The following is an 18,449-nucleotide window of genomic DNA, read 5'->3' on the forward strand; positions in this document are numbered from 1 at the left end:
GGCCGGACACGCCCCAGGGTGTGGCTTTTCTTCCTATTTTGAGGGCGCTGGCCCTGGGTTGGCTACACCCCGGGCCCCTCCACGTCCCTGGGGGCGGCGGCCTCTCCGGAACCAGGCTCCCAGCCTATCTCCACGCGCCTCCCTCGCCCCCCATCTGGTTCTCAAGCTCGGCCCCCTCCCACCCTGCCTCCTTGTCTTGTGGGCCCTCTGTCCCATCCCCGCCCCTGGCTCACCCTCACACACACCCCTGAACCGCCCAGGACAGCCCTCCCCCAAAGCCCCCGTCTTGGGCCATGGGCACCCACACCCTGGCCTCCCAGGCCTGGATGCCAGCATCTCATCAGGCCCAGCTTCTCCCCGGGGTTCCTGGGGTGAGGGTGCGGAGGGGGGTGGAAATGCAGGAGCAGAGCCAGGATTCCAGCAGGCCCAGGGTCAGCGGGGACAAGGGTCAGAGAGCAAAGCGGTTCCGCAGCTGGTCCACAGAACCAGGAGGCCGGTTGCCAGGTAACCAGATCTCCCTTCACTTCCCACCACATCATCCTGAGCGGCGATCCCAGCCTCCAGCCTCCTTTGCCTTTCCCGAGGCCCTCAGACCCCCCATCCTCCGTGGGACCCTGCGAAGCAGGAGGAAGGGAGAAGCGAGAGCCCAGCCACACCCCTGGGCCACCGTGTGACTGCGGGGACCCGGCGCTGGGGCGCCACTAGGCCAGCAGCACCATGAGCCTGGGCATCATGGAGGAGGAGGACCTCGCTGAGTACTTTCGGCTGCAGTATGGGGAGCGCCTGTTACAACTGCTGCAGTGAGTGTCTGGGGGCTGGGGCCTCCCACAGCCCGCTCCCAGCCTGTCCCCTCTGCCCCCCATAACAACACACCCCAAAGCACCTGCCTCCTCACCCCGGCACCAATCCACCGCCACCACCCTCACCCCCAGCCCTGGGGTGCTCCCAGGATGCCAACCCAGCCCTCCCCATGCCACCGCCCTCCCTCACGTGGGGGATGGGGCCCCTCGCCTCCTCTCCCCGGGGTGCTCAGAACCCACCTGCTCTCTCACCTGGGCAGGAAGTTCCCCAACATTGATGAGCAGTTGGAGTCCCCATCCATCCGGCTCCTGGAGAAGAAGAAGGAGGCCAAGATCATGCACCGAGCCATGGAGCAGAAGAAGGAGGTGGGGACTTAGGAGTGCAGTGCGGGAAGGGCCCTCCTGGAGCCCCCCAGTTCGTGGGTGGCAGTGGCTGGAGTGGGGGGATCCTGGGTGAAGCTTCTGTGTTCTCTCTGGGGAGAGAAAAAGGATCTGAGCCTGGGAGGCAGCAGGGTCCTGGGATGCCCTGCTCTGAAGCCTGGGTGAGGTGGAAAGTGGGTGGCCTGGGGGCAGAGGTGCAGGGGGGCCCCTGACCTCTCCGCTCCCCCTGCCCCAAGACGTTTCAGCGCAGGATGGAAACGCTGAACCTGCGCTGGGAGGAGCTGGGCATCAAGGAGGCTCAGCTGAAGGCCCACATCCAGAAGTTTGAGCAGTTCATCCAGGTATGAGGGCCCCCCACCCTGCAGACAGCCCCTCCTCTCTCCTCCCCCCTCCTCTCTCTCTCCCCTTTCTCTTTCCATCCACCTGTCTCCTTCCGCTCCCCTTCTCCCTCCCCCTCCTTTTTGACTCCTTACCCTGAGTTAGCATCTCTTCACTGTTCAGCAAGGCCTGGGGCTTCTCCTCTTAAGTCCCCGCTCATCACTGTTTGCCATTTCCTGTCTCCCTGTCACTTTGAGCCCTTCTAGACTGCGCTTCCCCATCTCCTTGCCTGTACCTGGCACGTACAGTGTCTCTGGGGACTGAAGGCGTGGGTGGAGGATGACAAGTGAATGCACCTGCCACTGTCAAGGCTCGGCAGGCGGGGGTACAAAGATGAATCAGACAGGGTTTCAGTCCCGGGCACCCCCACCCCCACCCCTCTGCCCTCGCACTGAGGGTCCAGGCAGGGGTTGGTGGAAGGACCAGGCACCAGAGTCCAGCCGGAGACAACTCTCCATCAGGTCTTAGCAGAGCCATTTGACCATCCAGATTTCTCTAGACTGGCTCCCGCTGGCCCTGATAGAGCCTGAAGGGCCTGGCCCAGCTCCGGGGGGTCCCTGGCCTCTGCCTCGGGGCAGGGAGCGTGCTCTTAACAGTGCCTGTCTCGGTCTGCACCTACTCCAGGTGGGAGAGGAAGCTGATGGGCCTAGTACGCCTAGCACGTTCTCCAGGGGTCCCAGCCTTCGGAGAAAAGTAGTGGAGCATGTGCAGAGCGGCAGGAGATGGGGGGGGGGGGTGAGAGCTTCTCCAACAGCTGCCAGAGGCCCAGCAGCCTGGAAATCCTGGAAAACTGGTCCAAATACGGAACCCCCAGGAGTCTCTCTTTGCTTTCAGCAGGCCTTGGGGTAGGGATGGGTGCCAGCAACTGCATTTCACAAAAACTCCCCAGGGGGTTGTGACACATAACTGGACTTGAAAGCCACTGGTTTAGGGGATCTTTGGTCCTCTCCTGGGCTTCTGGGGCACAGAGCAAATCCTCCCTGTGCCTTCTCCACCTCCCTCCAAGGGTCCTCTATCCGTGTGGCATCACTAGAGCCCTTGAAGAGGAAGAGGCGCCACACGGGTGCACGGTGAGGGGTGCACATGCCCCCTGACCATGCAGGGAGGACTTTGCAGAATGAAGGAGAACGAGGTGTCAGTCTGGTTGCCGGAGCTGAGCCTGGTGTCTTTCTTTGAAGACATCAGTCACCTGTACCACCTGCTGCAGCCTCAGCCTGATGCCAGTCTGAGCCATGGGAACGGGTTCTCCGGAGCGGCCCTTGCCCTGCAGGGCTGCCTCCTGTCCCCCCTCCCTGTGGCTGGAGCACTGTTGCCCCAGCTCTTGAAAGAGAGGGGCTCGAGCCTCTCACTTCTGCAGTTGGAGAAATTTCGGTCCCATGTACCAAATCGGGAGAAAATTCAGGCCTCCTGGCCCAGCGATCCCTGCCTTCCCAGGCAGACAGAGGGGAGGACAGGGCCAGCGTCCCACCAGTGCCACCTCTTCCGCCCCAGGAGAACGACCAGAAACGGATCCGTGCCCTGAAGAAAGCCAACAAGGAGCGGGAGCTGAAGAGGCAGCGGGTGCGCGAGCTGGCCAAGGCCAAGCAGGAGATGGCGGCCCTGAGGCTGGAGCACCAGAAGCTGAGCATCAAGCTGCAGGACTACTCCATTTTCAACAAGTACCTGGAGAAGGTGGTGGAGAACTCAGAGGTGAGCGGTCCCTGACTGTGCACTTTTCTCCCTGGGCAATTCTTGGGGCCTCCCCCGGATGCCTCTCACGCCCCGGTGTGACCACAGCAGGCAGGGACCCCTACCAGGGGGAGCCAGGTGCGAGGTGTTGATCAGGTGCCAGGGGTGGGAGGATGGACAGCTTTCTGAAGTTCCAGCAGTTTCCATATGGAACTAATGTGTGTTCTAACGTATATGGGGCCCAAATCTGTGTTAGTTCGTCTGTGCTAAGATACTACCTGTTGCACCCACATGGTCCACTCATAATGGGGCAGGGCAAGCCAGGGAGACCACGTATCAAAGCAGCAAGTAAATGATAAGACAAGACTCAGATTCAGACCTGCGATAAGGTGCGTCTCATGACCGTGGAGCTTGGCCTGAGTCTGGCTCTGAGCTTCATGCCCCTTCCGCCCGCGGTCTGGAGTCCCCAGCTCAGTTCATCAGCTTCCTGGCCGCCGAGGCCAGTCCTGCCCCTGGAGTGGCCTTCCCACCCACAGCCAGGCCCCGAACCCGGGCCTCATCCTAGCTGCCTCCCCCTCCTCCCTCCCTGCAGCCATCAATCAGCAGATCTGGTCTATTCTGCCTCCTAAGTATTTCTGGAATTCAGCCCCTGCCTTTTCCTCATCCAGACCCCCGATGTACCTCATCCGGAGTTCAATGCTGCCTTATTCCTGGCCACCAGCCTGTCCCACGGTCGACAGCCAGTGTGATCCCTCACCCCTCTTCCTCTCTCTTTCCTTTTTTTTTTTTTTAAGATTATTTATTGATTTATTCATGAGAGACACAGAGAGAGAGGCAGAGACACAGGCAGAGGGAGACTCAGGCTCCCTGCGGAGACTCGATCCCAGGACCTCAGGGATCACACCCTGAGCCAAAGGCAGATGCTCAACCGCTGAGCCACTCAGGCACCTCTGCTTCCTAAAATCCTTTAACAGAGGACTCTACACTCCTCCTCAGGGGTGACTGGGCATTTTTTTCTACTTCCTCCAGGTGGATCTGTCTCTCCCCATCTTGAATGCAGGCTATTCATATTAAGCTCTCCTGGGCATCTTGAATTCACCACACGCACCATCATCTGTAGACGGGCTGCTCCCTCTACCTGTCCTCACCTTCCCCCACCTGTGTTTGGCTGGCCAGCTTCGGTTCATACCTCTGGTCTCATTTCAGCATCCTTTCCCTCCTGCCGGGAAACCTTTCCCGGCTGTTCCCACCTCCTCCGTGGGTGGCCCTTCCCCACAGGGGCATATCCATGGAAAGGCCAGGAGGGTGGTCCGGAACGCCCGCCAGTCTATCACTGGGAATGGCAGGAGATGCAGGGAGCACTCAGGGACTGTCCCCTGGGTTGCTGGAAGGCACACTTTGATCAACCCCTGGGGAGGTGAGTTGGCGTCCTGGAACTGGCGCTCACACCACCCTCTACAGAGGGAGGGTGCCCGGCCTGCGAGGTCAGGTCAGAGTGTCGTGGCTCCGGACCTGGCAGGCCACCTGCCCTGCCGGTACCGTCTACAGCCCCCACCAGAGGGGGACCTCAGCAAACGTGAACAAATACCAGAAAGCCTTATGCTGAAGATGTCACCAGGGTCTCGGACCAGCCCCACCCCATCATAGATAGGGCTTATCAGTCTGTGTTATAACTCTTTCCCTGTCTGTCCTCCCTCCACACCACCCCAAGGGCAGGGTCTGGCTTTCTTATCTCCTGCTCTGTCCCTAGCACTGAGCTCATGGTGTGGCCTATAAGCGGTTCTCTGTACATTCTTGTTGGATGTAATTATTTCCTTAGGAGATGTCTCATGCAGCTCCTCAACCCCCAAACTCCAAACCCCAGCCAGCAGTCCTCTAGAATCACCTGGGGTGAGGGGGGCCTTTAAAAAGTTTTTTTTTTAATTTCTTTATGCATGCACGAAAGACAGAGAGAGAGAGAGGCAGAGGGAGAAGTAGGCTCCCTGCAGGAAGCCCAATGGGGTGCTTGATCCCAGGACCCCGGGATCACGACCTGAGCCACACAGGTGCCCCAAGGGGATCTTTTTGGAAAATTCAGGCGCCAGGGACCACCTCCAACCTCTTTATTAAAATATATCTCTTGGAGGTAGACCCAGACTTGTGTCCTTTTTAAAGCTCCCAGGTGACCCCAACATGCCCACCGAGGACCCCAGCTCCAGCTGTACCTGCCCGGAACACACATCCCATGGCCATACTAACCCAGGAGGGTGAACAGGTGGACACCAGTGTCCTTCGACTTTGGAGTAGGGTCTCCAAGCTAGGCTAGGCAGAGGCATCTCAGCAGGGAGTCGCAGGGGGCGGTCCTTCATCAGCCCCAGGGGGTGGGGGTGGGCGGAGTGGGGGGCAGCAGTGCAGTGAGCAGAGCTCCCCCTCCCCTCTGCAGTTCGAGGAGATCCACGAGGTGATTTCACGCTACAAGACGCTGGTAAGCATGCACCAGGACCTCATGCAGTCGGCGCAGGAGGGCCAGGAGAAGATCGAGCGGGCCAAGGCGAGGCTGGCGCGCTACATGGAGGAGAAAGATGACGAGATCCTGCAGCACAACAACGAACTGGCGCGTCTACAGATGCGCTTCGACCGAGCCCGCAGCGATGTCATCATCTGGGTGAGGGCAGGGGCCCAGGGGGGCTGGGGGCTTCAGGGCGGGGCGGGGGGGGGGACAAGGATGGCACGCATGCACACACACCCATGTCCCCTGCTCACGTCCTGGCCCCACCCGCTCCGCAGGAATCTCGCTGGGCACACATCCAGAACACTGCAGCCAAGAAGACCCTCTTGCTTGGCACCATTAAGATGGCCACACTGAACCTTTTCCAGATCGTGAGCAAGCAGCTGAAGGAGACCACCACTGTGTCCCTGGAGGACACGCACAAACAGCTGGACATGGTAAGAGGGGGCGCAGCGCCCCCCCCCCAGGTCTACTGAGCCACAGTTGGCCATCGGCCCAGGTGGGAAGAATGAACCCCCCAGAGTTCAATTAAATTCTTTAACAAGGATCGGAGTCACCTCGGGGCTGGAAAGTGTTGTCGAGCCCCACCTCCAGAGTGTCTGACTTAGTAGGTCTGAGATGAGAACCCACAAATTCCCATTTTTCAACAAGTTCCCAGGTGATGGTGCTGGTCTGGGTTCTGCCCTTGGAGAACCACCACGTGAGCGCTAAGACCCTCTTGACTGCACTCAACACGGGCAGTAGCAGGGACCCATTGTTAAATCCAGTCCTTGTGCCAAACAGCCCTACTGACTTCTGGAGAGAGGCTGAAGGCTCGTGTCTGAGGCCCACTCTGTGGGAAAAGAGAAAAATGGGGAGTGAGGTGGGAGGGGAAATCAGCAACTTTAGTAGTAACTGAAAGGAAATAACCAAAATAACCCTTCTCACCGTATGATTCAAAGCTGTTTGATGCTATACACATGCGCGACCCCAAACCATCTTGCTTCTCACCACAGGTGCACATATCCCACAGTTTGGGCAACTCTGTACAGGCAGATGCATTAGCCATGCTTCTCGTGACATGTGGAAAACCATGACTAATTCTTCATTCCTTTGGCAAAAGCCCGGGGCTCTGCTGTGAAATAACAGAATGTGAGCTCCAGAAGGCTGAGATTTGTCATTGTCTTGTTTCTAACTGTGTCTCCGTGTCTAGAACAGTGCTTGGGACACAGTAGGTGCTCACTAAGCAGCGAATGAATATGAAACACAAGCCAATAAAAGCCATGGACGACGGGAAGGTACTTCACCTGTTTGACAACAACAAGAAAGTAAAACATGGGGACACCTGGGTGGCTCAGACAGTTAAGCGTCGAATACTTGATTTCAGATGGGGTTGTGATCACAGGGTCATGAGGTCCAGCCCCGTGTCGGGCTCTGCGCTCAGCGCTGGGTATGCTTGAGATTCTCTCTCTCCCTCTCCCTCTGCCTCTCCCCCCGCTTGCACACTTGTGCTCTCTCCCTCTCTCAAATAAATAAATAAATCTTTCTTAAAAATAAAAATAAAAAAGCAAAGCTCACGAAATGTAAAGGATATTACCCACTGAGCAGCCCAGAAGAGGGATTTCCCCAAACCAGACAATCAGCCTGCAGCTCCAAGTATGTAGAGCAGAACTATTGACAGTGGAAGGCGATTAATAAGAAACTTGTTCCACAAGTTGAGCAATCCTCAAACTTTTTGCTATCAGGAGGCCTGTACACTCTTAAAATTTACTGAAGAGCAGACACCCACCCCCACCAAGAGCTTTTGTTTGTATGACTTATGCTGTTGATATTTACCATGTTAGAAACTCCAACAGAAAAATTAAAGATAATCCATTTTTCAAACGACGACAGGAAGCATGCTTGATGAAAAACTACATTTTCAAAAAATTACTTTGTGGGACAAGGGGCACTTTTGCAAATCCACTTAATGGCTGGCTTCGTGGACAACAGGTGGGTTCTCCCATCTGCTTCTGCATGCATCCTGGTGGTGACTGAGCCATGTCATGGAAACACCCCACTCTGGTAAAGGCCACTCTACACTCATGAGAGAACAAGAGAGAAAAAGACAAATAATGTATTTGTATTATCAGAAAAGGATTGCCCCTGCAGACCCCTGTCTCCAGTATTGGGGTCTCAGGGACTCGTGGATCCTCGCCTTGAACTATTGTGACACAGGATGGGGCAGGAGGTGGCCACCTCCAGCTCCCTGACCCGCCCAAGCATTCCCTGCCCACAGCCTGGCTCCCGGTCCATCCCCTGCAGATTTTGAGCTAACTCCCTCTCAACCTCCATCTGTAGCTACAAGAACACTTCCTGTTGCTCAAGTTATTTTTAAAATATCCCACCCCATCGCCGTAGGATGGGAGCCTATCGACAGACGTACGCATGATCAACTAGGCTGAAAAAATGAAAAACCAAGGGCCTGGGAAAACCGGAGTTGCAACCTCATGTCCAGGCCCAAGTGAAAAATACAGACTGTGGATTCTTGGATCGTAAAGGACAGTAGCTCCACAGAGTCAGTAGCTGGTTGTGCATCGTCTGGTAACAAGAAGGAAAAGCAACACGTGGTTCCTGTACTGACATGAGAAAATGTAGATGTGCTCAGAGCAAATGTCTCCCAGTGCTTCAGTCTGGTTGAAATCTCCCAAGGAGGCTGCGGAGACTCCCAGTGCAGGATGTGCCCAACAACATCCCTAAGATACATCCAAGCACGGGTTCTGGAAGGCAGCCACTTCCCTAGAGTGAGGAGCATGGTGCCTCAGTACAAGTTAGGAAACACGGTTCTGCCAAAGGCCTGAGAATATTTGAATTCCACGTCCTGTGTCACGGAAGGCCAGGCATTAGCTCTGAACGCAGCCCAGCCCAAGCTGTCCGGAGCAGCACTTTCCAAACTGTGCTTGGCAAATCCTAGGACCCCCAAAGGTGGGTACATCTCCTGTGGTGGAATCGAAGGAGTCCATGGGCTGATACGTTTACAAAACTCTCAGCGAAGCAAAGTCAGGTGGTCTTCACACACAGGACTTTGCTGTCTTTGCTATGGTTCTGCCCTGAGTTTCCAAGCAGGTAATGTTTCTGAAGCTAACTTGACCACAGAACCCTTTGCGTGGGTGTCTGGGAACTTTTTTTTTTTTTTGAGATTTTATTTATTTATTCATGAGAGACACAGAGAGAGGGGCAGAGACACAGGAGGAGGGAGAAGCAGGCTCCATGCCGGGAGCCCAACGTGGGACTCGATCCCGGGACTCCAGGATAGTGCCCTGGGCCAAAGGCAGACGCTAAACCGCTGAGCCACCCAGGGATCCCCCTGTGACTGCCTTCTTGAGGCCACTTTCCCTTATTTGATGATTATTCTGGTTGAAGCATCAGGCTTAGCAGACTAGAAGGCACACAGGGAAGGCTGGGACATGGTCTGTTTGGGGATGGATGACGTGGCCTGTTGCCCGGCGGGCTAACTCTGGTCCCCTTGCCTTATTAGATCCAGCAATTTATCCAGGATCTGTCAGACATCTGGGCAGAGGTGAGGAAGAAGGAACAGCAGCAAATCCGGGTTTAAGGCTGCAGTTCTAGAATGTTCTGAGACAGCAACTCAGAGAGACTAAGTTCCTGGTGAGCTTGTGGTCCCATTAGCGCAGCCCAGCCTTCTGGGACCCCCCTTGTCGTTCTGCTAGCGAACACCCTGTGCTATGTCCCCCATCAGGCCTCCAACCATCCCCATCCCTGAGCATTAAATTCTGTAAGATGATGGTTTCTAAGTTCTGTCTCTTTTTGGTTTATTCACGGGGAAGACAATCCACCGAGGGGAGAAAACCACGCCCTCTTGAAGCTGGCCACTGAGGTAGTCTGAGGACTAGAAAAACAAACTTCAGGCCTGGCATCTCCTAGGCCTTGGGCTTGCACACAGACATAGACCAGCAGCAGGATGAGTACATAGGACCCTTCTTTCCTCTATCACTCAAAAACAAAAAAAAAAAAATTTTTTTTTTTGCTCCCTCAGCCAGTCTGCTTCTCGGAAGGTGGGAGCATTGTTCCTTCTCCACCAAAGCAGATAGCGGAGCAGATCCAGAGGGTCTGCGGGATCCCCGCTGAGAGCACTGGGGGCAGCAGGTAGCCCTCATTTTTATACACCTGGAGACACCACCTTACAGGAGCTCAGCAACTTATGAGCTTATTAGAAATGCAAATGTTCAGGCCCCGCCCCAGACCAGAGAGTCAAACTCAGAGGGTGGGACCCAGTCACCTGGGCTCACTCTTTTCTTCTTTCTTCCTTCTTTTTCCTTTCCTTTCCTTCCCTTCCCTTCCCTTCCTTTCCCTCTTCCTTCCCTCTTCCTTCCCTTCCTTTCTTTTCTTTCTTTCTTGATTTTTATTTTATTCATGAGAGACACAGAGAGAGGCAGAGACACAGGCAGAGGGAGAAGCAGGCTCCCTGCGGGGAACCCTATGTGGGACTCCATCCCAGGACCCTGGGATCACACCCTGAGCTGAAGGCAGACGCTCATCCAATGAGCCACCCAGGTGCCCCCACCTGGGCTTTTTAATAAGCCCTCCAGGTGATTCACCTGGCCCAGGGCTTGAGTGGCAGAAGCTGGATGCCCCTTCTCTGCAGGAGGGTGTAGCAGTCCTGGCCTCCGTGACTGAGTGCAAGCTGGTGTGCGCTTCATGCCAGGTCCCCCAAACCTCCCACAGAGCCTTTCCAGGACCCCCATGCCCCCTTTCTGGAAACACCCAGGAAGAGAAACTCGGAGAACTACAGAGCAGCCTGGCCGAGCTGCCCTGGCCCCAAGCATCCACACTGTGTCTCCTCTGTCACAGGTGAGGGCCAGGGCGGTGGTATTCCTGGCCAAAGGGACTTCTCTCTGGAAGGGGCAAGAGGCAGAGGCCCTCTCGAAAACCCGGGATGGCGAGTTCTGGGGCTGGTACTCGGAGGGGAATGGGTAGAGACTCCCGCCAGAAGGAGAATGGGCATCAGGGCCCTCCAGAAACGGGTTTGCGGGTGAAGGGTGTGCCTCTAAAATAGCTTCCTCTCACCTGTGAGCCTCCTGGGCTATGTCCTGGGAGGTGGGAGAGGGTCCAGGGCACACCATTCCCCCAACCCCACCCCCAGACACAAATCCCCCCTGGTTTCTGCTGTGTCCTAGAGGTGGGGGGGTCGAGATGTCTAGACTGCCAGGACTGAACCCACTTCCTGGGAGGCCTAGGGTTCCCTCAGCCCTGCCCCAGGTCCTTTCCCTCCTTCTCCTTCCCCATCCCCCCTCCTTCCCATCTTCCCTCCTCCTTCTCTCTCCCCCTCCTCCTCTATCCTCCTCCATCCTCTCCTTCCTCCCTCTTTCTTTTCCCTCCCCCTTCCCTCCCTCTTCTGCCTCCTTGCCCCCATCCCTGCCCCTCTATCCCCCTTACCCCTCCTCCTTCTCCCTCCTTCCCTTCCTCCTCCTCCCTCCCCTCCCTCCTCTCCCTCCTGCTCCTCATCCTTGGAGTATCAGGTTTCCTGCTTCACTGAAATGGGGGGAACTGTAAAGAGTCACACTTCGAATCCCTGCGATCACACCCAGGCTTATCTTACCCCACACGTGTTCACACACATGTGTGTATATGTCACTCTGATACTACCGTACTTTTTCAGGTTTCAAAAAGGGGCCCAGGCCCAGCTGGGGAGGAGAAATTCTGTGGGTCTAGGCAGATTTCTTGATTACAGGCAAAGCCACAAATCCACAAACTCCTTCCCAAGCCCACAGACGAGGGCAGAGCACATGCAGAAAGCCCAGAGATCCTCCTGAACTTCCCACTGAGGAGTGGCAGGGGGCAGCGGCCATGGACAGACCCTTGCTCCTGCCCCCAGGCACTTCAGCCCTGGGCCCTGGACCCACAGAAAGAAGCTCATGCCTGCCTGTTCAGGACAGACTTGGGCTCCCAGACACATGAGGTCACCTTCCAAGAAAAAGATGGAGTGGAGGGCCTGATGAGAGCATCCCCAGCAAGAATAGACACCATCTCGTTAAAGCAGAAAGAACTGATTAGTTCCAGAAATGAGTGGTTCTCATCAGCAAAGGCAGGAAGTTAGGGCTCTGGGTGTTTTATGGGTAAAGGGAGGCAAGAGGAGGGGAGACCTCTGCAGGCTCCCTCTCTGTGCTGGAACATACCATTCCTTGCTGAACCTGCTCACTCTTCCAGATGGAAAGGAGGGGAGGAGGTAGGATGGAGGGGTGGCCTCTGTGGGAAGGAGCCCAGCCCAAATGCACCCAGGCAGATGACTCCTCCTGTCTGCCACGTGGAAGGCCACGCCATACACACACCCCGAAGGCCAGAGGTGAAAGCTTTTTGGAGCCATCTCTGTCTCTCCCCAGCTGCTGGAGAGTCCATGCATCTATGGGATTAGCTTTTGGCCTTTGGGATCAGATCCGCCCTCACACGGACTCTACTTACCCTCTATGCCCCTTCCCAGACTCCAGGCTGGGGTTCCCACATCTTTTGTGCAAACTAGAGGTGCTCTGAAACCTTCTGGGTTTCTCCTCCCTTCTCCCACACAGAGGGCCACGGCACTGGCTGAGTGGAGGCCTCACCTCAGGAAATTCACCCTCAAAGGCCTGACGTTTCCCTTTCCCAGTGCTTTCCACCTCTGGAACTTTTAATGTTTTGACATTGAGGCAGCTCCCAGTGTAGACCAGGAGTGATTAGAGGGCAAGTAGCCATTTTAGGAATTTCATGAGGACATGAGTTGGATTTAGAAACATCCAACAGAGTGAAGCTAACTGTGTGGAGATGCAAATTAATTGTATTACTTTTCCTGTGTGTGTAATTTGTCCACAGACCTAGAGCCTTAAACCAACACCCACTAATTACCCCACAGTGACAGGCCAAAAGTTTGCAGATGCAGCCGGGCTCTCTGCCCAGGACCCTAAGGACCAACATCATGGTGTTGGTTGGGTCAGGCCCTTACCTGGAGAGTCTAGGGAACAACCCACTTCAAGTCTCTTCAGGTTATTGGCAGAATCCAATGCCTTGCAACCGTGGATCTGAGGTCCCCGTGTCCTTGCTGGTTGCCAGCTCTCTGACAAGAGACCATCCACATTCCTTGTCATATGCCATGTCCTCCATCTTCAAAGCACGACAGTGGACTCATGCTTTAGACCCTCCTGACTTCCTCTTCCAAACCCAACCGTAGAAAACTCCCTGCTTTTAAAGGGCTTATGATATTTGGTTAAACCCATCCAGATGATCTCCCTTTTGTCATAGAACGTAGGAGTCACACCAGGGAGTGAAGGTCATGGGTGCCATCTTAAAACTTAGCATTTCACACTGATCAAGACATCAAAATACCTTGAGAAAGGAGGGGGGTGTTGTAATGCGGGGGGTCACAGGCCAAGACGAGGTATGGAGAGAAGGAAACCCTTCAGATGTGCACCTAACCCAACATTTATGTTGGGGCTTACTGCCTACTATGGGGTCAATAAATGGACATGAGTCAGTTCGGGAATCTCCTAATATTTCATGAAGTTTTTATATACATGCATGTACAGATTTTTCATGAGTGAGGGATTGGGGGCAGAGGTGAGAGAAAGTCTACATCTTTCAGTAGATTTTTCCAAGAATCTTGACATAACAAAATTAGGAGGTACTGCTTTTTTTTTTTTTTAAGATTTTATTTATTCATGAGAGACAGAGAGAGGCAGAGACACAGGGAGAGGGAGAAGCAGGTTCCCTGTGGGGCCCTGATGTGGGACTCGATCCCAGGACCCTGGGATCATGCCTGAGCTGAAGGCAGGTGCTCAACCACTGAGCCACCCAGGCGTCCCAGGAAGTACTGCTTTTTAAAAAATGAACAGGGATCCCTGGGTGGCGCAGCGGTTTGGCGCCTGCCTTTGGCCCAGGGCGCGATCCTGGAGACCCGGGATCGAATCCCACGTCGGGCTCCCGGTGCATGGAGCCTGCTTCTCCCTCTGCCTGTGTCTCTGCCTCTCTCTCTCTCTCTGTGACTATCATAAATAAATAAAAAAATAAAATAAAAAATGAACAGCTTTATTGAGAATTCATATACCCTATAACTCCTTCATTTAAAGTATACATTTCGATGATTTTTAGTATGTCAACAGACGTGTGTGACCATTTCAGACATTTCCATCCCTCCTCCCCAAAAAACCCATCACACCTGTTGGCAGTCCTTCCAATTTTCTCCCAAACCTCTAGTGCTGGGCGACTAATAATCTACTTTCTATTTCTCTGGATTTACCTATTCTGAGCACTTCATATAAGTGGAACACACTAGATTGTCTCTTGTCTTTGGCTTCATTTACTTAGTACGATGTGTTCAAAGTTCATCCATGCTATAGAGTGAATCAATGCATCATTCCTTTTTAAGGTTGAATAATATTCCATTACATAGATATACCACATTTTACCAACCCAGTCATCAGTTGATGGACATTTGAGTTGTTTCCCCCTTTGAGCTACTGTGTGTGAGCGATGCTGCTATGAACATTCTCATACAAGGTTCTCTGTAGACATAGGTTTTTATCTCTCTTGGGTTATATTCCCAGGAATGCAATTGCTGGTTCATATGGCAACTCTGTTTACCCTTTTTTAGGAAGTGCTAAACCGTTTGAAATGACTTCATTTTGAGATAACCTAGGGGCACTTTCATTTCAAGGATTAATGGCAAGTTGGCAAAAAGGACAGCCAGCTGGCAAGGAAGAGTCAGAAGAAAAACCAGGATTTAATGAGACAGTGACCCAGGGCACAATAGGAGATTGATGACTGTAACACCCAATTACGGGCTGTCCAGTCTCCAAGGAAGGGGGCTGGACCATGAGGTAGGGGCCGGGCAGCCCCCCAGCCCTACCTATAATTCCCTTCGCAGCCCCCACATGCACCACCCATCTTCTCCACCCTCCATCTCACACTTGGGCTTCAGAACCCCCAGGCCAATCGACAAAGAGTGATGTCATTGAGTGCCTCCTATTTGCCAAGCGCAGATAGAAAGGAAGGCGACAGATTAGCAAACCATTGGTGTGCATTCTGCCTCTTGGGGTTTATGGTCTCTTGGGAGAGACATTGAAGCAGTGGTTATAAATACTTAAATAACTAAATAACGATCAGTGCTCAGCTGTCAAGAGGTACTGGGTTCTGAACTCACATAAGGGGGTAAAGAACCAACCAAGGAACCTTCCCTTCCAAGGAAGCTGTGTAATGTTGAGGAAGAGATGTAGAGATGACTATGACGGTTTTTAGCCAGATGATGGTGGGAAGCAGGTGGGAGTTGAGTAAGGCTGTCCTAACACAAAATGGGAACACCCTGGGTCTGAAAGGGATGGCTCGGAAGGCTGGTGTCACTGGACCAGGGAGAGGCAGGGTGGAAAACAGGCAGGGCTGAATCACGCTGAGGCTGTTGGGGAGGTCTTTCCAAGGATCTTGTTCTTTATTCCAGCCTGAAGAGCATGTAGAGGGTTTTATTAAATAAAAAAATTAAACACAAGAGGCCAAAGGTTGAGCTCAGAGTAGAAGTTTGTTTTTTGTTTGATAGTGAGAGGCTTAGAAATACATTTGGGGTGGGAGGGTAGGCCTGGGGGCTCAGTCGGGTGAGCATCTGACTTCAGCTCAGGTCATGATCCCCGGGTCCTGGGATTGAGCCCGGAGTTGGGCTCCCTGCTTGGAGGGAAGCCTGCTTCTCCCTCTCTCCCCTCCATACCCCCGCTCGTCTTTGCACTCTTTCTTTCTCTCTCTCTCTCAAATAAATAAATGGAAAGAAAGAAGCCAACCTACCCACCCAGTGTGGCACAGAACCGAGGATCCAGAGAATGAGGTTTGAGGGACAAGAAGAGTTGATCTTTAAACCTGCAAAAGCAAAGCCCGCAGACCTCTGTCCTATGCTAGAAAGGCAAGTCTGACCAAATCTGAGCTTCATCAGGTGGGCGCAGGGTCTCGGCCCCACCAGGTGGAGCACCTTCCCCGGGGGGCTGCCCCCTGTTGGATGCCAGGCAAGGTGTCTGGCTCAGCATGACGGCTCACACTCGTCTTAGCAGGTGCCAGACCTGCACTGCTGGCCACGGTCTACACGGCGTGTCCATTTTAAGCCAGGGAGGAGCGTGGTCCGACGTGCCCTCAGAAAAGATGGCTCTGCCTCCTGTGAGTGTAGAATAGACTGGATAAAGCACAAAGGAGGGTGGCCAGAGGGGCTGCAGGGAGACCATCCTGCTAACCGATCTTTTTTTTGTTGTTTTTAACTTAAATGAGAAAAAAATTATGACTGCTGTTTAAATACGAAATGCATGCCCCTTAAAAATTGCATTGAGCTCATCCGTGGAAAGAACCAGAGTGACGTAAAACCCAGTTCAAAGGAGAATTTAAAGAACAGACACATATAGAGACGGTCTGGAGAGCCGAAGTTACTTTGCTTATAGACGCAAAAAAAATGGTCAAATGGTCGGTGCCACAGGACAGAAGCCAATTGCATCTTCCATGTGCCAAGTTCACTCGAATTTCTATGCCCAGGAATCATCATCTGCGTCGCCTCTGTAAGGGAACTTCCGTCTCTACGGGGTTGCAGAATAGAGTCCTGATTCTCCCTGCTTGAAAGCTGGTCACAAATGTCGCCTACAGTCTGGGGCTGCTGCAATGGTCTTGGCAGACCTGGACTCGTGCGGAGGATCTACGGGAAGTAGACCCCAGTGGGGTGTTGCAGTGGGACTGGGGTGAGCAGAGTGTCCACACATCCCCGCCCCCACCCCACCCCCGCCGCCCACTCTCCATGGCAGATTCTGAGACACCTCAGGAGGCCTGGAGCTCTTCAGAATCCAGGGTAACACTTTCGGCCTCGATGCTTCCTAAGCTCCTGGCTGCTTAGCGCTGTGTGCTTCCTGGGCTTCCTACTTTTCCTAAATCTTAATGCTCAAGTATTTTTATATATAATTGTATGTATGTATGTATGTAATGTGTATATATATGTATATATATATTCACTATTTAAGTGCCATCTCCCGCTTGCAATTTGACATGGTACAACATTAAAGATGAACCATGCAATTTCAAGTTTAGTTTTTTAGCAATCTCAAAACCCAATGTGGGGCTCGAACTCATGATCCCAAGGTCAAGCGTCCCATGCTCTTCAGACAGGGCCAGCCAGGTGCGCCATGACCTGTGCAGTTTTGAAGAGGCAACCTAGCCTAATGTTTTTGTTTTTTTTTAGAATTTGATTGACAGACATGACTTTTTTAAAAATTGTATTTATGTATTCATGAGAGACACAGAGAGAGAGAAAGAGAGAGAGAGGCAGAATCAGGCAGAGGAAGAAGCAGGCTCCATGCAGGGAGCCTGATGTGGGACTCGATCCAGGGACTCCAGGATCATGCCCTGAGCCAAAGGCAGATGCCCAACCACTCAGCCACCCAGGCGTCCTGCCTAATGGTTTTTTTTTTTAAGATTTTATTTATTTGTTCATGAAAGACACACACACAGAGAGGCAGAGACACAGGCAGAGGGAGAAGCAGGCTCCCTGAAGGGAACCCGATGTGGGACTCAATCCCAGGACCCTGGGGTCACGACCTGAGCTGAAGGCAGACACTCAACCACTGAGCCACCCCAGCGTCCCGAGCCTAATGGTTTTAAACACAGACTCCTGGCTTAGACTCTGAATTCCATGACCTCAGGCATGCTCCCTAATCTCTGTGTGCCTCTGTGTCCTCCTCTGTGACACAGAGACCGTGGCGAGCAGCTCACAGGGTTGCTTTAAGGATTAAAGCATCAGTTAGTCCCAGACCTGGGACATGGGAAGTGTGGGGTATTTTCTGTCGTCGTGATTCCAGCCACTGAAGGAATTCACGAGCCATCGTTTTCGGTTTCATTCTGCTCTTGGGGGGCTGGAGGTTGGGTTCATGACCAGTCTCCATCGACACTGGGGCTCTTGTCTCGTGAGCGAGGCTCAGGAGTGAACACACACAGGAAGACTCAATCATGGTAACAAACAGCAAGCAAGAGAACCTTCAGCATCATCCTCATCACGTACCTCTTGACACCCCCAAGCGTGAGTGCGAGGCGCCAGAGAGGGGATGCTGGGACGATGGGCGCCTACCTCACTGTGTTGCCCCAACCATCCCAAGGGGGAAGGAATCACTGAAAATATCAAAGTGTCCTCTTCCTTCTCGGAACACAGCAGGTGTGATGAAGACAGAGGGTAAGGGTTGTGTGTAGGGCAAGTTTTTGCCCATTCTTCTGTCCTTCCCCCCACTGTTTCCTGAGTGTGCCCTCCAGGGTCCCATCAAGCTCCTGGAGGGAGAGCCTGAGGACTGCTTAGCAGAAAGTCTACACAGTACCCCTCATCATGGGAAGTACAAGCAGAGCTTAAAATACGAATACTAATAATTATTACCATCACAGATTTTTTTTTAAGATTTTATTTATTTATTCCTGAGAGACACAGAGAGAGGCAGGGACACAGGCAGAGGGAGAAGCAGGCTTCCTGCTGGGAGCCCGATGTGGGACTTCATCCTAGGATCCCGGGATCACACCCTGAGCTGAAGGCAGGTGCTCAACCGCTGAGCCACCCAGGCGTCCCCCCAGTCAACATCTTGACTGCACTTCCTGAGAGACCTGGGGCCAGAATCATCCAATTCAGCTGCTCCAGATTCCAGATCCTCAGAATTCATGTGAGGTGATAATATTATTGGGGGGAGGGGCGGTTGGGGGGATTTTTTTGTTTTGTTTTTTTGCAGCCTCACTTTCTCAGACAG

General features: G+C 53.5%; 1 protein-coding gene across 1 annotated transcript; it reads left to right on the plus strand.

Annotated features, from left to right (window-relative positions):
• Positions 1-509: 509 nt before the first annotated feature.
• On the plus strand, positions 510-9,488 carry CCDC42 (coiled-coil domain containing 42). The gene is made up of 7 exons (XM_077892675.1): positions 510-800; positions 1,061-1,166; positions 1,418-1,522; positions 3,051-3,248; positions 5,650-5,871; positions 5,994-6,152; positions 9,212-9,488. Exons 1-7 carry the CDS (start codon positions 718-720, stop codon positions 9,287-9,289), a joined length of 951 nt encoding a protein of 316 aa, XP_077748801.1. The 5' UTR covers positions 510-717; the 3' UTR covers positions 9,290-9,488.
• Positions 9,489-18,449: the final 8,961 nt, after the last annotated feature.

This window comes from Canis aureus, chromosome 3 (genome assembly GCF_053574225.1).
Source record: "Canis aureus isolate CA01 chromosome 3, VMU_Caureus_v.1.0, whole genome shotgun sequence".
Lineage (NCBI taxonomy): Eukaryota > Metazoa > Chordata > Mammalia > Carnivora > Canidae > Canis > Canis aureus.

Excerpts from the sequence above, each read along its gene's own strand:
- CCDC42 (XM_077892675.1), top strand. The coding sequence starts at position 718 with ATGAGCCTGGGCATCATGGAGGAGGAGGACCTCGCTGAGTACTTTCGG. Across the intron at positions 1,167-1,417 it reads CCATGGAGCAGAAGAAGGAG|ACGTTTCAGCGCAGGATGGA; the intron begins GTGGGGACTTAG and ends CCCTGCCCCAAG. Across the intron at positions 1,523-3,050 it reads AGTTTGAGCAGTTCATCCAG|GAGAACGACCAGAAACGGAT; the intron begins GTATGAGGGCCC and ends CTTCCGCCCCAG.